Genomic DNA, 16,270 nt, shown 5'->3' with positions numbered 1-16,270 from the left:
AGACAAAGGAAACTCACTTCCAGATATGTGTTACACTTGTTCATTTCTCTTGTGAAGAGTTCTTAGAGATACCAAATACATTCATTGAGAAATTAAGGATTATTGGGGCAATCCTTTGTAGATTGTAAAGTTTGTTTGATAAAAGCATAACTTCATATCAGAAAAGAAAGTCTTCTTAATTCCTTTGACCAACCATGAACTTAAAGAAAAATCAACAGAACACGGTGAAAAGCAAAGGCTTTTTCATCCTAAATTTTTGGATGTTTCACAGTGGTCTGACCTCAAAAATGTTTTTCCATCTCCAGAGCACTCACAATCCATTGGAGGCTCTGCCCTCTGAACAAGGTGAGGGTGATGCTAATGCCTGCTGGGGCAGAGGTGATGATTAGTGTTTAGGAGGTGAGTGTGGAAGAAAATGAAGAGAACTGCAGCTGTAGCTCCTACTGTAGCTGAAAAGATTAAAGGAATAATACTTTTTAATGCTTTTGGATTAGCAAATCTTTCTCTTGGTGTGCATTTACTAGAAATTTGCTTAGCAAACTGCTGTTTAAAAAAAGCCAAAATACAACACTCGCTTGTTGTGAGCTTGGTGAAACAAGGACAGAGAAGTGTGATTCAGTTTCCAGCTCTGCTGTTAAATGCTGAGAGGTGTTTTTGGAACATCATCTGGATGCCTCTCTGGGCACACAAATCCCTGTGCTCCCTGGATAAACAGTGGGTTCTGTTAGTTGGGAAGCTCATGCAGCTTTCTCTGATGAGCAGAGTGCGTGAAAAACAGCAAAAGGCAAGAGAAACAAAGTTGGACTTTCTAGCAGTTCTTTACGGAGGAGCTTGTTACGAGAAAAAAGGCAAAAAAAAAAAAAAAGCAGCCACAGCTGTTTTAAACATTTGCTTTTACAAGTGTACAGCAAGATGATTTCAGATGTCAGCAAGTTATTTCCAACAGCAATCCTTTTCAAGATCTTTGCAAGCAGAGGCTTGATTCCTCTCATGAGCAAAACAACTCGTCACTTGGGATGTCCAGGGTGTTGTGCTTCATTTGCTGATGGTTGCCTGAGTGTGCTGAGCTCTCCCAAGGGCAGAGGCTGAGGCAGCAGCAGAAGCTGCTGGTTCACCTGGCCCAGGTGGGGTCTGGAGCGGGGTGGGAGAGGAGCCAGGTGAGCCTCCTGCTCTCCAGGCAGTGTCCACCAGGCTTTCTATTCCAAAGACATCTGTCTGGATGGAGCAATGATCTGACCTTGTGCAGCAAATCTAAGTTGGTAGTCACTCCCTTCCCTGACTCTCGGTGAGATACTCAAGAGTGAATATAAATAATGCAACTCTCTTTAAGTTATTGATTGCATTTATGTGACTGATGATGGACAGTGTTAGCAGAATAAGGGTGTTCCTCTGCATCCCCCAGTCAAATGGCACAGCTCTGTAAACTGCTGTGCAAACCTGAAACAAAGATGAATAGTTATGAGTTAATGCTGAAGTATGTGTTTTATCTTTGTAATAAATGACTTTGTGCATCTTCTCCCTGAGTTCTAAAAAAAAAAAATATATCTGAAAGAAAAAATTACTTCATTTATTTTTATGATGTTTCTGTGACAAGTTATGCAACACACAGATGCATCACTGAACACAAAAATTTATATGATGTGGTGCTAATTATATATATATTTTTAAGAAAGTGATGGGGGTTTGCTACCAGAAATAATCTCCTAGAAATGCATGGAAATACTGATAGAATATTGATCACGAAGGAATTAATTTATAGAAAAATTTAACAAGCAAATCTACCAGCAATGTCATGTGATTCCTGTTTTAGGCATCTGGGCACCTTTGAGGCTTAGTGGTATGTTTAATATTGTTTTGTCTTTTTTTTTTCCAGTCCACTTTTTGGTATGGGTTTCTTATTTGCAAATAATGTCTTGCTTTTTTTACAGTACAAGAAGAGATGAACATTCTGTACAAACAATATATTAGATTGTCTGTTGTTAAAATAATGATGAATCTGAAGTATATAATTTTAGGGAATTGACAAAAATCCCTTATTATGTAGATGATATAACTGGGTAGAGAAGTAGGATGGTTGCAGAAGATAAAAGAGGATTCCTTGATTATTGTTGTTACATTTCTCCTGAAGACTTAAATCATAACACAGTTAATAAAATGTCTGATTGCTGCTTAGCTCAGAATAAAGTTGTGTGGATTTTTTTTTTTTCTTCTGGTAGGCAAAAATTTTTAGCTGCTTTGAGAAGCATCATTACAGAGATAACTGCCATTCCAGAAATAAAATCATGACACTTAGAGGGTTTTTGCTTTCTTTGGGGGCTTGGAATCAGTTAATGAGATCAGTGAAATAAGTGTTGTAATCATCAAAATTTAAGAAATATTTGAAGGGTTTTTCAGCAAAATTCAATAACCAGTTGAAGGAGGAAATCAGTGTGGAATCCTAAAAAGCCCTTTACTTCTTTCTCACAGAATTCCAGCTTTCTCTCTGAAGCTCTTTTTCCTGTACATGCAACAAAAACTGAAGAGCTGGATCCTTCCTTCAGCCTGCATGAGACCATTGCAAAGGTAAGAGAAGTGGAGATCACATTTATAAATACTTTCCTCTTGAATTTGCTAATAATTTTGAAATATAATCTATTTATTTCCCTATCAAGCACTTGAATATAATTAAAAATTGTGGAATTCTCTTCACTGGGATCCACGTTGGGAATATTCTTTACATTGGTCAGCTTGTATGATGGAAGCAGTTTCATGTGCAAAATGCTTCATTTGAAACTATAACTTTTTATTCTTATTTTTCACTGTATATCACTCACAATCTGCTTTGCTTGTATGGCCACTCTGGCTTGTGGAAAAGCTTGTGTTGATTTGAGGCCCTTCATCTCCATTAGGGAAATAGGATTTTAGTGTTTCTTAGGTTTTTCCCATGCATATGGGTTGATACTAAATGTCAAAAGTATAAAAGTTTCAGTGTAATTTTTACATGAGGATTGGTGTAAATACTAATAATCTGTACCTTGTGCTCTCTGATGTCAGTGGGTACCCTAATTTCATGGGCACTGAAAAGGAGATTTCTGAATGTGGCAGAAAAAATGAACTAGAGATATGCAGCTATTAAACAGATGAATCTGTAATCTGAGTGCTTAGAAGATCTAATTTGTCAGAACAGTTCTCAGGACAATTCATATTAAGATCTTGGCACTGAAAAGGTGGATTTAGGGTGGATTGCTGTGAGAACCATGCTGATCTGAAGCATTCAAAGAAAGAGAAATCTCTAAGCTTCCCAGTAGCAAAGAACTGTAACATTCAGTAGAGTGATGCAGTACAAAACTTGGTGGTATCTTAAATTAGATTTGCAGACCTTGTAATTTCAATATAATGATGTATATAATATCAAGTATTAAAACTGAGGAGTGTGTGCCTGTATGGCAGAAAAGGGATTTTCCCACCTGACCAGGAGTCAGATAAAACTCCCTTTTTATCAAATGCACACTCAGAAAAGTATGTGCTATTTTTAAATTTCATCAGTGTTACTCAGCACAGCATTTCATGATAACCAGTCAAGTCAGTGATTAACCAGTTTGAAAATACTTTTATATCCACTGTCTGCTCACTAGAGCATCCCCATAAGACTGGGATCATGCAATTCTGAAAGTTGGAATGGCAGACCCCTGACATAATTGATTTTATGATGAGTTATTGGTGCTGACAGATAATTCTTGAGAAAATTATTAGAGAACCTGATTATTCTACACTCCAATTATGGCACTGCATAAAATAGAGCTACTCTAATGCAATTAACTTCTAAACATTGAACAAAACAGCAAGAGGGAGGAGTGTTTCCATTTCTACAGGAAATAAGGGGGTTTTATGTAACATACTGAGATATTTCAATTTTTTAAAAATATAAACACTTCCAAGGAGATGACAGGGAGGTTCTCTTCCTGAAGCAAATGGAATGAAAAGTATGTAAATGTAATGAAGAGACTGCTGGACTGTTGGTAAATGAAATTCACATTTTGCCCACAGATAAGGTGCAGCACAAGAATGTTGACTGGTGGCATTTTCTAACAGGATCAAACTGTTCTGTTCCTTTGGAGCATGGAAGGGATATATATCCCCATTTATCCATGTTTAGTCCCATTAATTTTCTAATATAAGGAACACTCTTTCAAATTGGCAATGCAGTGACATCCATCCATAACTTTGGAAGTTTCTTTCTCTGTAATCTTTCTAAAAATGAAAATCTGTAGTTTGGTGCATGCTACCTCTGCCTGGTATTTTAATCTTCCTGCATGATGTCTGCAAATGAGCTTGGTTTTTATGTGTGTGTGTGTGTGTGTGTGTGTGTGTGTGTGTGTGTGTGTTTGTTTGTTTGTTTTGGTGGTGTTTGGTGTTTGTTTGAGTTTTTGTTGTTTATTTTTTTGCATGCCAAGATAATGCAACATATCTAAATTAACATGAAGGTCTCAAACTCTTAAAATCCCAAAGACTTTTGGGATTTTACTGATTTTGAATCAGTAGGATAGTACTGTGAACAGAATGTCTGTGTGGCAGAGTTTTATCAGAGGCATTTCTAACAGTGTATTATTCCTGCTGTAGATATTTCAACAGAGTACATTCATATTCCTGTGTTATTCCTACTGTATTGTGCCCTCTTGGGAATCAGATCATTCTTGAAAAGGTTATGCCTGGGCATGCCAACAGCCTCTGCATTGAGGCATCTCTACATCTGCACATTCCACTGAGGTATTTTCTGTTTTCATTTAGAAATTGCCTCCATGCGGAGACAGAGGATTTGGCAGAATTGTTAGAGCAGCAGAGACACAATATTACTCCAGCCAGAGTTACAGCACCTAAAGTGTTAAAGGGTTTGTTTGGTGTGTGCAGAACTCATCTCACTGAGCAAACACAAGTCTGATGCACCTGAAAATATCTCATATCCCAGAAAACCCTTTGTCCTTGCAAGGCCCAGGTGGATATATGGCAACCTACCCCAATATCACTGTGTGGAGTGCAGTCTGAAAATTTTTTCCTGTATGCTTTGATTTCCATCACAAAAATGTGGCACTTTGGAGTGTCCATTTTCACAGGTAATTTCTCCAGTTAGCTTTCTTCAGTAATGTATTCTGTTCAATGTAATTTTTAGAATTCCTCTCTTAGTCGCATGTGCCAGACTTTCCCATCATCTCTGTCCCTTCATCAAAGGCACAAGTTCTGCACAGACCTGCAGAGCTCTCACATCTCCTTGGAGGTGAATTATGTTATGATTTTGTTCTTTCAAAATGAATTATTCAAGGCCCCAGTCTTAACAAGCAGAAATATGGACTGGGGTAGGTGACAGAGGTGCTGGATGGGGTTAACAAAGCAGAAGAACAGGTCTCAGTGTGTGAAGTGAGGGCCAAGGTGGGTGCCTGATCAATATCCATATTTCACAGTCTGCTGTTGATACTGAATTTTTAGATGTGGAGTTTGATCTTCTTGTGAATCTACCAGAAATGTCTGGGGTACCATTTTTGTGCTCTGTCACACATGGTTTTTGAGCTGAGAAATTGCACTATGACTTGGGGCATCTCTTCATTTTTCTTTTTGTCTTCTCACAGATGTCAGCAATTCATGTTTTATTTTTCAGAGTTCTCATTGCCCCAAGGTGATGGAGCAGCATAGGTGCAGTGTAATGTGACAGCTGCTCTAGTCACTCCCTAAGTTAAATAATTTGCTCTTTTTTTCTGTCCAACACCTTATATACTGGCTCTGAGAATCTTACTGGTATTTGTGATTTGATGGTATTTGAGATGTTCAAAGCACAACTCCGTTGTCTGTAGTGACACTGTGAACAAACAAAGCCAAACTTTGTGTTTTCCTGCAAAGCAGCACAGGCACCCATATTTCACAGGAATGGTTTGATTTAGCACATATTTTCTTAAGCACACAAGTGAGAATCTTTGTTTTACCTTTAGCCTTCATGCCATATGAAAGAACATATAATATGTTCTATAATATTACATGAAAGAACATATAATCCAGTTCAGGCAGAGGGTAAATACAAACCTGCTGAAAACTCTCTTTTACCAGTGTCTGTTTTATTCTGTGGCCATTGTCAGCAGCAACAAAAGCAAGAGCAAATCTGGTGATAGAACCTGGCACAGTAACTTTTTAATTGTAGCTAGTAACTAATTCTATTAATTGTGGTGAATAGGAAAGGGGGAAAAAAAAAGCTGTCTGGGGATTTTCTCAGCATTAGATGTGAGAGAAATGATTTTGCTGCTAAAGACATGGGGTTTTCTGACAGACAATCATACTGTGCTTGGCTAGACAGCATATTCTCTATCTGCTCCAGCCTAGTTAGGGGAGATATGCTTGGAATTTTTCAGTAGTTCTTTGTTCCTAAAAGCAAGTAGCCTCAAGGACTCTTGCACTTTATACTTGAACTCTGATGGATAAAGACTAGGTAAGAAAAATAAGCTGAAATTGCAGAACCCCTGATAAAAATTGATGAACCAGCTGTACCGTCCAACACAGCTCCACGTGGTGAAGTCAGGTATTAAAAAACAGCTCTATTCCCCTACACTCTGAAATTTTCCATATCTTTTCTGCTGATATGTTAATATGCTTCCTTCAAAATGGAAAAATTATTATAGGACAGAACTAATTACTAATTTCTCCTGTGACATATATTCATGAGGTTGTGGGAAGATGTCAAGGCTCTGCTGTTACAAGATTGTTTCTGGGCTTTTTTTTTTTTTTGAGTAATTTCAATGTAATGCTTTCAGCTTATAGAATTCTGACAACTATGAAAATATCAGAACAACCAGGAGCTGTGGTTTCAATGAAAAAGAGAAAAATCAACAAAAAATATAGCAGCCATTAGTAGCATGGCATGCATAGAAAATATCCCGTGGATTGTGTGTGAACATTCTTACCTGTTCAGTTCTCTGAATGAAAACAGAAAATTATTTCTACATTCCTTAAATAATTCTGATATTGCAGTAAAACTGTATGTTCTTTTAAAAAGTTATCATTGGCTTCTGTCAAAATGTTTCTTAACCAGATTGCTCTTTGAAACCATTAGTTCCTGAAGTCCTCTTTTTAGACCTAAATTGTACCTGGCTACTCTTAAGATTTGTCTGCCAACTCTCAGTAAAAGGAAAAAAAAATCATTCCATCATTTTTCAAACTAGAGCTGGAATTTAAGTGAAGGAAGAAAACATGTCAGCTCCATCTGATCCAATCAAACCACAGGATAAACACATCATCTGATACATAAGGTATCATCCTAAATCTTAGGCTAGAAAGCCAAGATTGATGTTGTTTGTACATCTCATGGAACACCCTTTTTACTGCAAATTACAGCAATCTGAATAAGCAAAAGAAGATGGGTAGAAGTGAGAGGAAACACTGTTTAATCCCCATTGTAGATAAAAGAAAATGAAATACCATGAGTCAAAAGTGGTACTTAAAATAACTGAGTAACTACTTCATTTCCTCACCTGAATACAGAATGAACTTGTAAAATCTGATTTGTTTGACACTGTAGACAAAGACTGGGACGTTTCAAAGCTGGAGCTAGATTTCTGAAGGTGCAATACAGCAAATATTTGGGATTTGCTGAAATTTCAGCTACTGGCTGTGACCAACTGAACATTTTTTCTTCTCTGTACTGAGGCCATGTGAGTGCCTGTGTTAGTGGGACTTACCTGCCTTGGAAAGAAGTTACATTTCCCACAGCAATTCCTTCCTTTGCCATGCCTTGTTTTGGTTTAGATCTGACTTCAGCTCTATCTGCATTGGTGACAGGCTCTCAGCAAAGATGTCTGTGACAGGTGTCTTATTTTTCTGGGGAGGTTTTGTGCTGGTTGATGATCATGACTGTACAAAGAAGCCACTGTATATTTTTTGCACAAGTCAAATGATTGTTTTCAGTTTGCCCAATAGTGGCTTTTTACTGTGTAATGAGAAAAATCTATTGTACATGCTCTGCTTTTATTTCAAAAATATAAGTTGCTGTGAGGGATGTCAAACAATTGGACAAGTTCATGCATTTTTTAAGGAAAGTCAACACATATATTTATAGAATCATGTAATAATTTGATTTGTATTCAACTACTGAAATACAACAACTTTAAATCTGAACAAACCTAAAAAAACAAATCTGAAGCTTGCTTCTCTAATGGGTAGGAATATGCCTGGGGCTATTTGAATATTCCCCTGTTTCCCACTACCCTGTTCTTCACACACTTAGTTACTGAATTTATCAGACTCCAATTTTATTAATCCATTCTTTAGCACCAGGGCTACCGTAGGGCATTTGTTACTGGCACACATGTATTGAATTGGTGGCTTTACAAGGAAGATGAATTTTTCTTTAAAGAAGATGCCAGCATTCTAGAGGAATAGTTCCTTTGGGTACTCTAAAAGTACCTTGTCTGTTGTAGCAGCTCTCTGTAGGAGCTCTTTTCTGTCTACAGATCTTTCAACAAAGATGTCAAATCAGACAGTTCTTTCCCCAGTGCACGCCTCTTAAAACATGAAGTTTCTACTAACAATAATGTAGCAACTACTTTTTTCAATTTTTTAAAATTTAGCATATTCCAATTTGCATTTGAGTGAATATGAGGTAAAGCCAGTGGAACTTTAGTTTATGCTCAAGTGACAAAGGATGGAAATAGCTGCTTCTGTACTAAGAGTTAATTAGCTGGTTTTGCAAACAATTTGCAGAAAGACCTGTAGAAATACAGCTGCCAAAGTGGATGTTTCTTTATTTGTTTTAGTTTTTGGTTATAACTTCCTTTGTGTACAGTTGTACAGTGTATTATAGACATGTTTTTCTTTATATTGTTCTGTTACATATCTACAATCACATTGCAGAAGCTGAAGTTTAGACACTGAAGTTTCCTTCATGAGCTCAGTCCTGAATTCAAAACCAAATTTTCAAGACTTGTTGTCCCAAAGAATTTTTAAGTGACATATTGCCTTAGGAGACTTAGCCCCATCCATAGTGGTTTTAATCTTATCTTTAAATGTGGACACATATTTTGGCATCAAAGTGATGGCTGAACTTTTCTGCAACCAGGTTCTTGATGCTGAGCATTTCTTGGGATTGGAGCCATCCAGAGGAGGGAGGATAAGATCAAAATCAAACAACTAGACAATTCATAAGAGCTGTGTGTTGTGGAAAAAAGCTCCTAAGAGCCAACATATTATGTCCTGAGCTGAGGGATGGGATGCCTGAAGGAAACTAAAAGTATAAATTAAGCACAAACCAATGTCTGCCCTTACTTAAGTTTAGCCCTTAAATCCTGGTCAAGAGCCAAATGAAACAGCTGAAACTTCAGATTTCAATGTGCAGCACCATGGAATTCTATACTTGCATTTTACATTGTGTGTCACTAAGAGCTGGGCTTGTTTCAAATCCCTGCTCTTTGATGCCTTCATTGCAGATGTGCTGTGAAAATCTGATTCCAGTGGCAGATAATCTTTACTTGAAATTCTCCTTCTGAATGTTTTTTAACTGGCTGTGTATGACAAACCTGATGCATTCTCAGTGATAAAAATCTTCAAGATGTTTTTGTAACATAATCCTGTGCATGAAATTGTACTCTGCCCTTGTCCTTTATTTTCTCCTATCCTGTCTCCTAATATGTCGATGTGCAGGCAGTTCAACTCAGTATAACTGAAAAGCACAATTAAATGTTTTTAAATAGATCTTGTGAAATAAGGGATTGCAAAATTAGCATGAAGACTGTCATTTCAAATACAATTGGAAAGCATAAAGAAATTTTGTCAAGTATAGAAGTTGTGAGACAAAATTAGTGTACGCTTAAAAATTTTATGATGAGTCAAAAAACAATGTAAATGAAGGTATTACAAAATCCCAGTAAGAACATGTTGTTTGTAGAGCTGTTTTTGTTATGAGTGTAGTCAGAAACAGAATATTACCAGTTTGCTGAGACACTCAAGTACTAAAGCTGCCATCATTACACCAATTAATGTTTGTTTGAGAACAGATGATGAGCCTTAAATTAGAATTACAAAATTAGCAGTGTCTTCCAGAGAACTGTGGGCTGAAGACCCTGTATCAGAAGGAGTGGGGATGGTGTTTTCTTATTTCAGTAGAGACAAGGAGAGATCATCCTGCAATAATGTCAGGGTTTGGTTTTCAATCTGTTCAACACCCCTGAGAAGAGAAAGGCTCTGCTGAGCAGCAGGGAATAGTCTTGTCTCCTTTTTTCACCTTTGTGAGCCTGGGACCAGATTCCTGTTTGCTGGAAACGCACGTCATTCTCTGCCCCAGACAACAGGTGTTCACAGCACTGAAAGAATTTAAGCATGGAATGTAGAAAAGCAACAGCCACGTTCCTGAGCCCATTCCTGCTGAAGCCTGGAGGCTTCCAGAGTCCCAGCAGGGAAAATATTCCCACCTGGATAATGAGGTGAGGCACAGGCAATAAATTAATAAACTCAGGCTCCTCCTGACCAGGGTCAGTTTGGCCTTCAGGACTCACGTGCTCAGGTACAATCCCATTTTCCATCTGAGTCCAACAGAACAGATTCAAGCCTGTGTGCTAACATTAATGACATTTAATTAACCAACAGGAGTGATCACCCCACCCACCAGCAGTTCCTTCTGGGCCAGGGGCTGGGTTTTGTCTGTAGCAAGCTAACCATAAAACCAAAGCAGTATAAAAGATATACCTTCCTGCAGTGGAAATGGTATTTCTGTTTCATAAGCAGAGATCATATGCTGGCTATGAAGCTATTTTTTATTTTAATACCTTCTTGTAAAACTAATGGCTAGGAGTTTCATAAATTGCAGCCTAATTCCAGCCATGCACATATAATATTGATTTTAAAATATACAGCATCTGTATCGTCTATTGAAATAATTTTAGTTCAAAATTTAAACTAATATTACAAAGTGCTGTATTTCAACCTAAAGTATTTAGTGACAAGAATCCAGTAGCCAATAAATGAAAAACAACATTTCAGAAAGGTAGAAGGGAAGAAGGATAGAAGTTGTTCTGGGGTAATGGAATTGTATAGTCTAGTATGCTGCAGCCTTTTCCTCATCTAAAAGTGATATGACTGTGGAAATAGAGATAAATTTCTTCAAAATCAGGTTATCAATAAAACCGTATGTCCTGAATGGTGTTTACTTTGAGACGTCATTCATAAAAAAAGTAGTTTTTTCTTAGTTATGGGATAATTCTTCAATCTCAGAGAGTGCTTGTCTTTTCCTTAGATGAAAGAATATTAAATTTTTTTTGCTGCTGAGCTATATCACTAATAGGTGTACATGGATATTGCACAATATTCTGATACAGTGCCAAAGTTCTACTTAATCTGTTCTAAATTATCACAGATAAGCAGTAGAATAATCTCCATGTTGCTACCATCAGATGTGATCCATCCACACTTGGGTGCTAACTTCTTTAGCAAAATTAAACTCTGAATGGATAACATATTTTTTCTTGTGATAAAACAGTTCTAATTCCTAAATGGCCAAATAAATAGCAACACATTTCCACCTGACTGAGGTTTGTTTCTTTTTTTTTTTTTTTTAACTTATTCAAAGTAGTTAATTGGCAAAGTTATTCTTCTACTGGCTTATTTGAGCTGTGTATACACACAGAGTTCATGAAATTTAAATACTTGGAAAAAGATATTACTAAAGGTTATCTGCTCAATGATATTTGCTATATTTTTAAAAGACATGTTGAATGTAACACAAGTTGTTGTTTTTTTTTTAATTAATTAAGAGAGTACTGACAGTTGTAGGCTCTGGTAAACTGGCAGACTTTTAATCACAGCTTTGCAAAACATCCAAGGCAACAAAAAATTCACTGCCTTCTTTTCAGTTAGCTTATTTTTGCAACATATCATGATTATAAGGGGTGTATTGATATTTTTTTTTACTAACAGCTTTAAAACACAAAACTGAACATAGTGTAATTTTTAATTTTTTTTTCGTTTCCTCTTTAAGATGTTTACTTGAGATACCATTTTGAGGAATTTATTTTTAATAACTTCGTGGCATCTGACAAGGTGCCAGCATTTCTTATCATTCAGATTTCACTTTTTTTAAAACTACTGATTAGTGCCCTCTGTTAGATAAATGCACCTGACAAAAACAGATGAGCCCAATAATTCCATTATAGTCCTGGTTCTGTGTACTGCAGTGAAGCTCACTCTGGCTTCACCCAGTACAGCAGCCAGTGGAGGGTTATATAGAAATTATTTGTCAGTCTTTAAGCTGCTCATGAGCTGTTGGAGTCTGTAAGTGCAGATGCACTCCCGGATTTTCAGGTACAAACCAAGAGACAGCAGCTGCAGATCCAGCTCTTTGTATTTCAGAATAAAATGTGTAGTTTTGGCTTTGTGAATGCCAGAGCTGTTGGGAATTCAATTATAAACCATTCTGGATGCTGTTATCCCCCAGCACTGGGCCATGCTTGATACAGGAATTCAGTCCCAAGGCTTAAAAGGATGCAAGGAGCACTCTGCAGACAAAAGGCTAAATACTTAGATTTATGCAGCTGAAAAGCTTGATTGGACTCAGTGGAATAAGTGCTCTGCTACAGAAGTTTTAAGTGTCATTAAAAAGAAAAATTGATTGAATCAACATGGAGAAAAAGTTTCTTTTTCTTGTTTTTATTTTCACTTCAAATCATTCCCTTGTATGGGCAGAGCCTGGGACTCAGCACATTATGTCCTTTCATTTTTGGGTACTGCTCTGTCATGAGATGACTTGACAAAAGGGTTTTTAATAGAAAGCCTGTGTGTAATGTAAGGAATTATCTAAATAGTATTAAAGTAAAACAATTTCTTAAAGTACTTAAAGAAAATGTAGCAACTTTCACTGTTACATATCTTGTTTTTAATATAATTTATTGATCTTACCATGAAGGAACATATTTGGAATTTAAGTTGTCAGTTCAACTTTTTTTCCTGCTTTTTAGAAGTGTCTCAGGAAGAGTAAACAATTCTTAAAATAACAAGAACTGCTTTCTTCCACCTGTCGTTGCTACATCACTCCTGATTCCCTACCTCTTCCCTTCCTGTCACCTGTGTCCCATCAAATCCTGAGCTGAGTGCCAAGTTCTAACACCTGCTGTTGGAGTTGGGTTTTCCAAAGGCTTTGAAGCTTATGTAATAATTGAGATTATCAGAGGTCTCCACCAGTTGGATGTTCTTCCTCTGTGGCTCCCCTGAGCCAGTCTGGGTTCTGCCACGGCGTGAGCAGGGTCGGGTTTGATCTGACTGAAGAGGAACCATTTGGGTTTGCTGTTGGTTTTGCTGGAGGCTTTGTTTTGTTTCCAGCTCTCAGATGTGGTTTGCCACACGAGCTTTGTGCCTGTGGGAGGATGACAGGAGAAGTGCATGTGGAGCCTTTCACAGGGCTTATTCCAGCCACTGCAGAATTCTTGGTAGGCTTTGAAATGTGAACTGAAAGGGTGTAAAAATTGGCCTGAGGAGGATTTGTTCTTTGCATGCCAGTTCTATGGAGAGTTGATTCCTAGATCTGCTTAAAATGCATGCCTTAAATTTAAATAGCCCTTCCTGCATCTGTTGTTGATGTTATTCCGGTAGAATTGTAGAAGAATTGTGGCTAAACATGCCATATAATGACAAATTGCTGTTTTACAAAAAAAAAAAAAAAATCCCCAACAACTGAGGTGCTTTGTGGATGGAGTATGATTTATTTTGAACTTTGAAGGAGAACATGCGAAACAGATTACAAAGCTTTTTATGAAATTCATTATTATGTCTGGACTTCAATAACTCACTGTAGAAATTCTGATTGGAATTTATAGAACATGATTAAGAGTTAATGTGTAAGGGCTGTGTGTGTAATTTTAAATTCTGATGCTAATGTCTGAGCCCCAAAACTATGATTTGGAAATAAATCTATTGATTGTACTGGCAAAGTCCACAGGAAAAATCAAAAACTAATCAAAACTTTGTTTAGGTTTTATTGGTAATATTTACATACATGTTATGGTTTGTATAAATCTGTTGTGGGGTTTGTAAATAGGCTTTCAGATTAGTAAATCCATTTGGACAATATTTGCTGAAAACCTAAGGGATATGCATTACTTGGCGTTTAGGAGAGTATATGCTTTAGGGAAATTCCTAAAAATGCTTTCCTGTTTTAGTTCTGGCAACCTTTATGGAGAGTTATTGAAAACTGAGCTCTTTGAAAGCAGATTTGCATCTCCCAGTTTTATTAGAGAACCACTGTTTTTATTTACCACTAATAAACTGGTTTCATAATGCAGCTTTAGTGTTGCTGTGTACCTAAAGAAAAATTATTTCCTGTGCTGTATGTTTAAGAAAGCTCGTTTTCAGAGGTAAATCAAACACGAATCTAGTCAAGGTCGACTTGTAGCATGGTTTCCTGTTTAGTTACTCAGACTCCATAGTCTTTTTGTTGTGTGCTTTTTAATTTTTTCGAACTGTGTGACTTGCCACAGGCTGTAGTTAAATAATCACAGTTTAGCTAATTGGGGAAATTGCATTAATAAATGAAACACAAATTAATTTTTTTTTAAACTGAACGCTGTGTGTTCAAGGATGCATGGTTTTGGCTAGAATGGCACTACCAGATCATTTCTTTGCACCTGATAATCTGGCTGTAGAAAGAGATTGCACTATAGAGCCATTTAAAGGTTTTTGCTTTCCCATTCTGGGTATTCAAGACAAGGACTGTCTCCAGGAGGACAAAGCTGGTGGAAGGGCTGGAGCACAGGTCCTGTGAGGAGCAGCTGAGAGCTTTGGGGTGTCTTGCTGGGAGAAAAGGAGGCTGAAGGGCAGGCTCCAGTGACAGGACCTGTGGGAATGGTGCTGAGCTGTTCAGGGCAGGTTCACTGGGTGTTAGAAAGCATTTCTTTACCAGGAGGGTGGTCAGACATTGGGACAGGCTGCCTAGAGTGGTGCTTGCTCCCCCAAGCCTGTCAGTGTTTAAAAGCCTCCTGAACAGGATTCTGCAGCCTGGTCAGCCTTGGGTTGGCCAGGCAGTCACACTGAATGATCCTTGCAGCTCCTTTGTGGGTCTCAGATTCAGTCAAAGAGAGAAACTGAGAGTTTCTAGCCAGGCAAAAGCCTGGGAAAGAGCTGGAAAAGAATGTCAATAATTCTTTATCTCTCTTGTTATTCACATTGTTTATAGTTAAGTTCTATCACTGTGCATCAAGCACTTTGCACCAATGCTGTGGCTTGTTTTCCCTTCAGATCGAATGGAGTTGGTCCTCACGGAGCTCTGTATAAAAAAGCAGTGTATTTTGAATAAATTGGAGTTTTACTCTCAGCAGCCTTCTGAGACAGAGTCTCCTCATTCCTGTCCTGCCTTGGCACCCAGAGTCCTTCCCAACTGAAGCAATTCCATTCTGTTCTCTGTGGATGCCTCCTGCCAGGCTTTTTCTTTAACACTGCTCACAAGCCTGGAAGGGTTTGGCAGTGAGTTTTACACCAGCTCTGTGAAGTCTCATGGTTTGTAATCTGGTTACCCAGCACACAAAACATGTTTTTAATAATTGACTCTGGAAATTCACCTCTTCCAAAACATCACCGCTAAGAAGATCATACAAAGCAAAAGGGTTAAACTCAGTGAGAAAAACATTTTGTAGATCTGCTTCATCACTAGATTTTGTTTAAAATGGCAGCAAATTGAAATGCAGTTAGTTTGCTATGCCATGTCAGAGGTCACGGGGCATAAGGTGAAAGCACAGTGCTGCAAAGGGAATTTCTGCATTCCCCTTCAGCTGGTTCATGGGAGCTTCCTTCTGGGAGAAAGAGCTACAGAAAGATGCTGCAGCAATGCTCTGCTCTCAAACCAACACTTTTATCCTAGGGGAAGGGGGTGGGGGAAAAAAATTAATAAAAACTATTAATTCATGCAGCCTCCAGTATTAACAGCAGCCATTCCTAACAACTCTGATGTAATATAAAAAGCACAACATAATGAATAAAAGATTATAAAATTATATGGGCACCTTAAGACAGGTATGTCTGGTGGAATGGAAGATCTGCTATGAGGAGCTGTTCAGACACTGTTGCAAATACAATAAAAACAGAGCTGCATGAAAGAACTTGAGTAACAGGAGTGTGTCTTTACTACATGACTGGAAAGGAAGGATTAAAATTGAATTTAATTGAACACAGCCTACAGAATATCCTGAGTTAAATCATGACAATTTTGTAATCAATAATTTTCACATAGCCAAGAAATGCTTTAGGATTGAATATCTGGTCTCCCTGGTCAGTTCAAATTTGA

The 16,270-nt window shown here is 37.7% G+C and overlaps 1 protein-coding gene across 20 annotated transcripts in view; it reads left to right on the top strand.

Annotated features, from left to right (window-relative positions):
• NAALADL2 (N-acetylated alpha-linked acidic dipeptidase like 2) overlaps positions 1 to 16,270 on the top strand; it is a 412,826-nt gene that overhangs the window by 354,759 nt on the left and 41,797 nt on the right. For all 20 annotated transcript variants that reach the window (XM_085587326.1, XM_077785540.2, XM_085587337.1 and 17 more), the window contains one exon: positions 2,467 to 2,562. In XM_085587326.1, the coding sequence (XP_085443452.1) occupies positions 2,467 to 2,562 (96 nt within the window). The remainder of the gene's footprint in view (positions 1 to 2,466; positions 2,563 to 16,270) is intronic.

This window comes from Lonchura striata, chromosome 9, assembly GCF_050655825.1.
Source record: "Lonchura striata isolate lonStrDom1 chromosome 9, ASM5065582v1, whole genome shotgun sequence".
NCBI lineage: Eukaryota > Metazoa > Chordata > Aves > Passeriformes > Estrildidae > Lonchura > Lonchura striata.
This window is presented reverse-complemented; position numbering and strand designations above follow the sequence as displayed.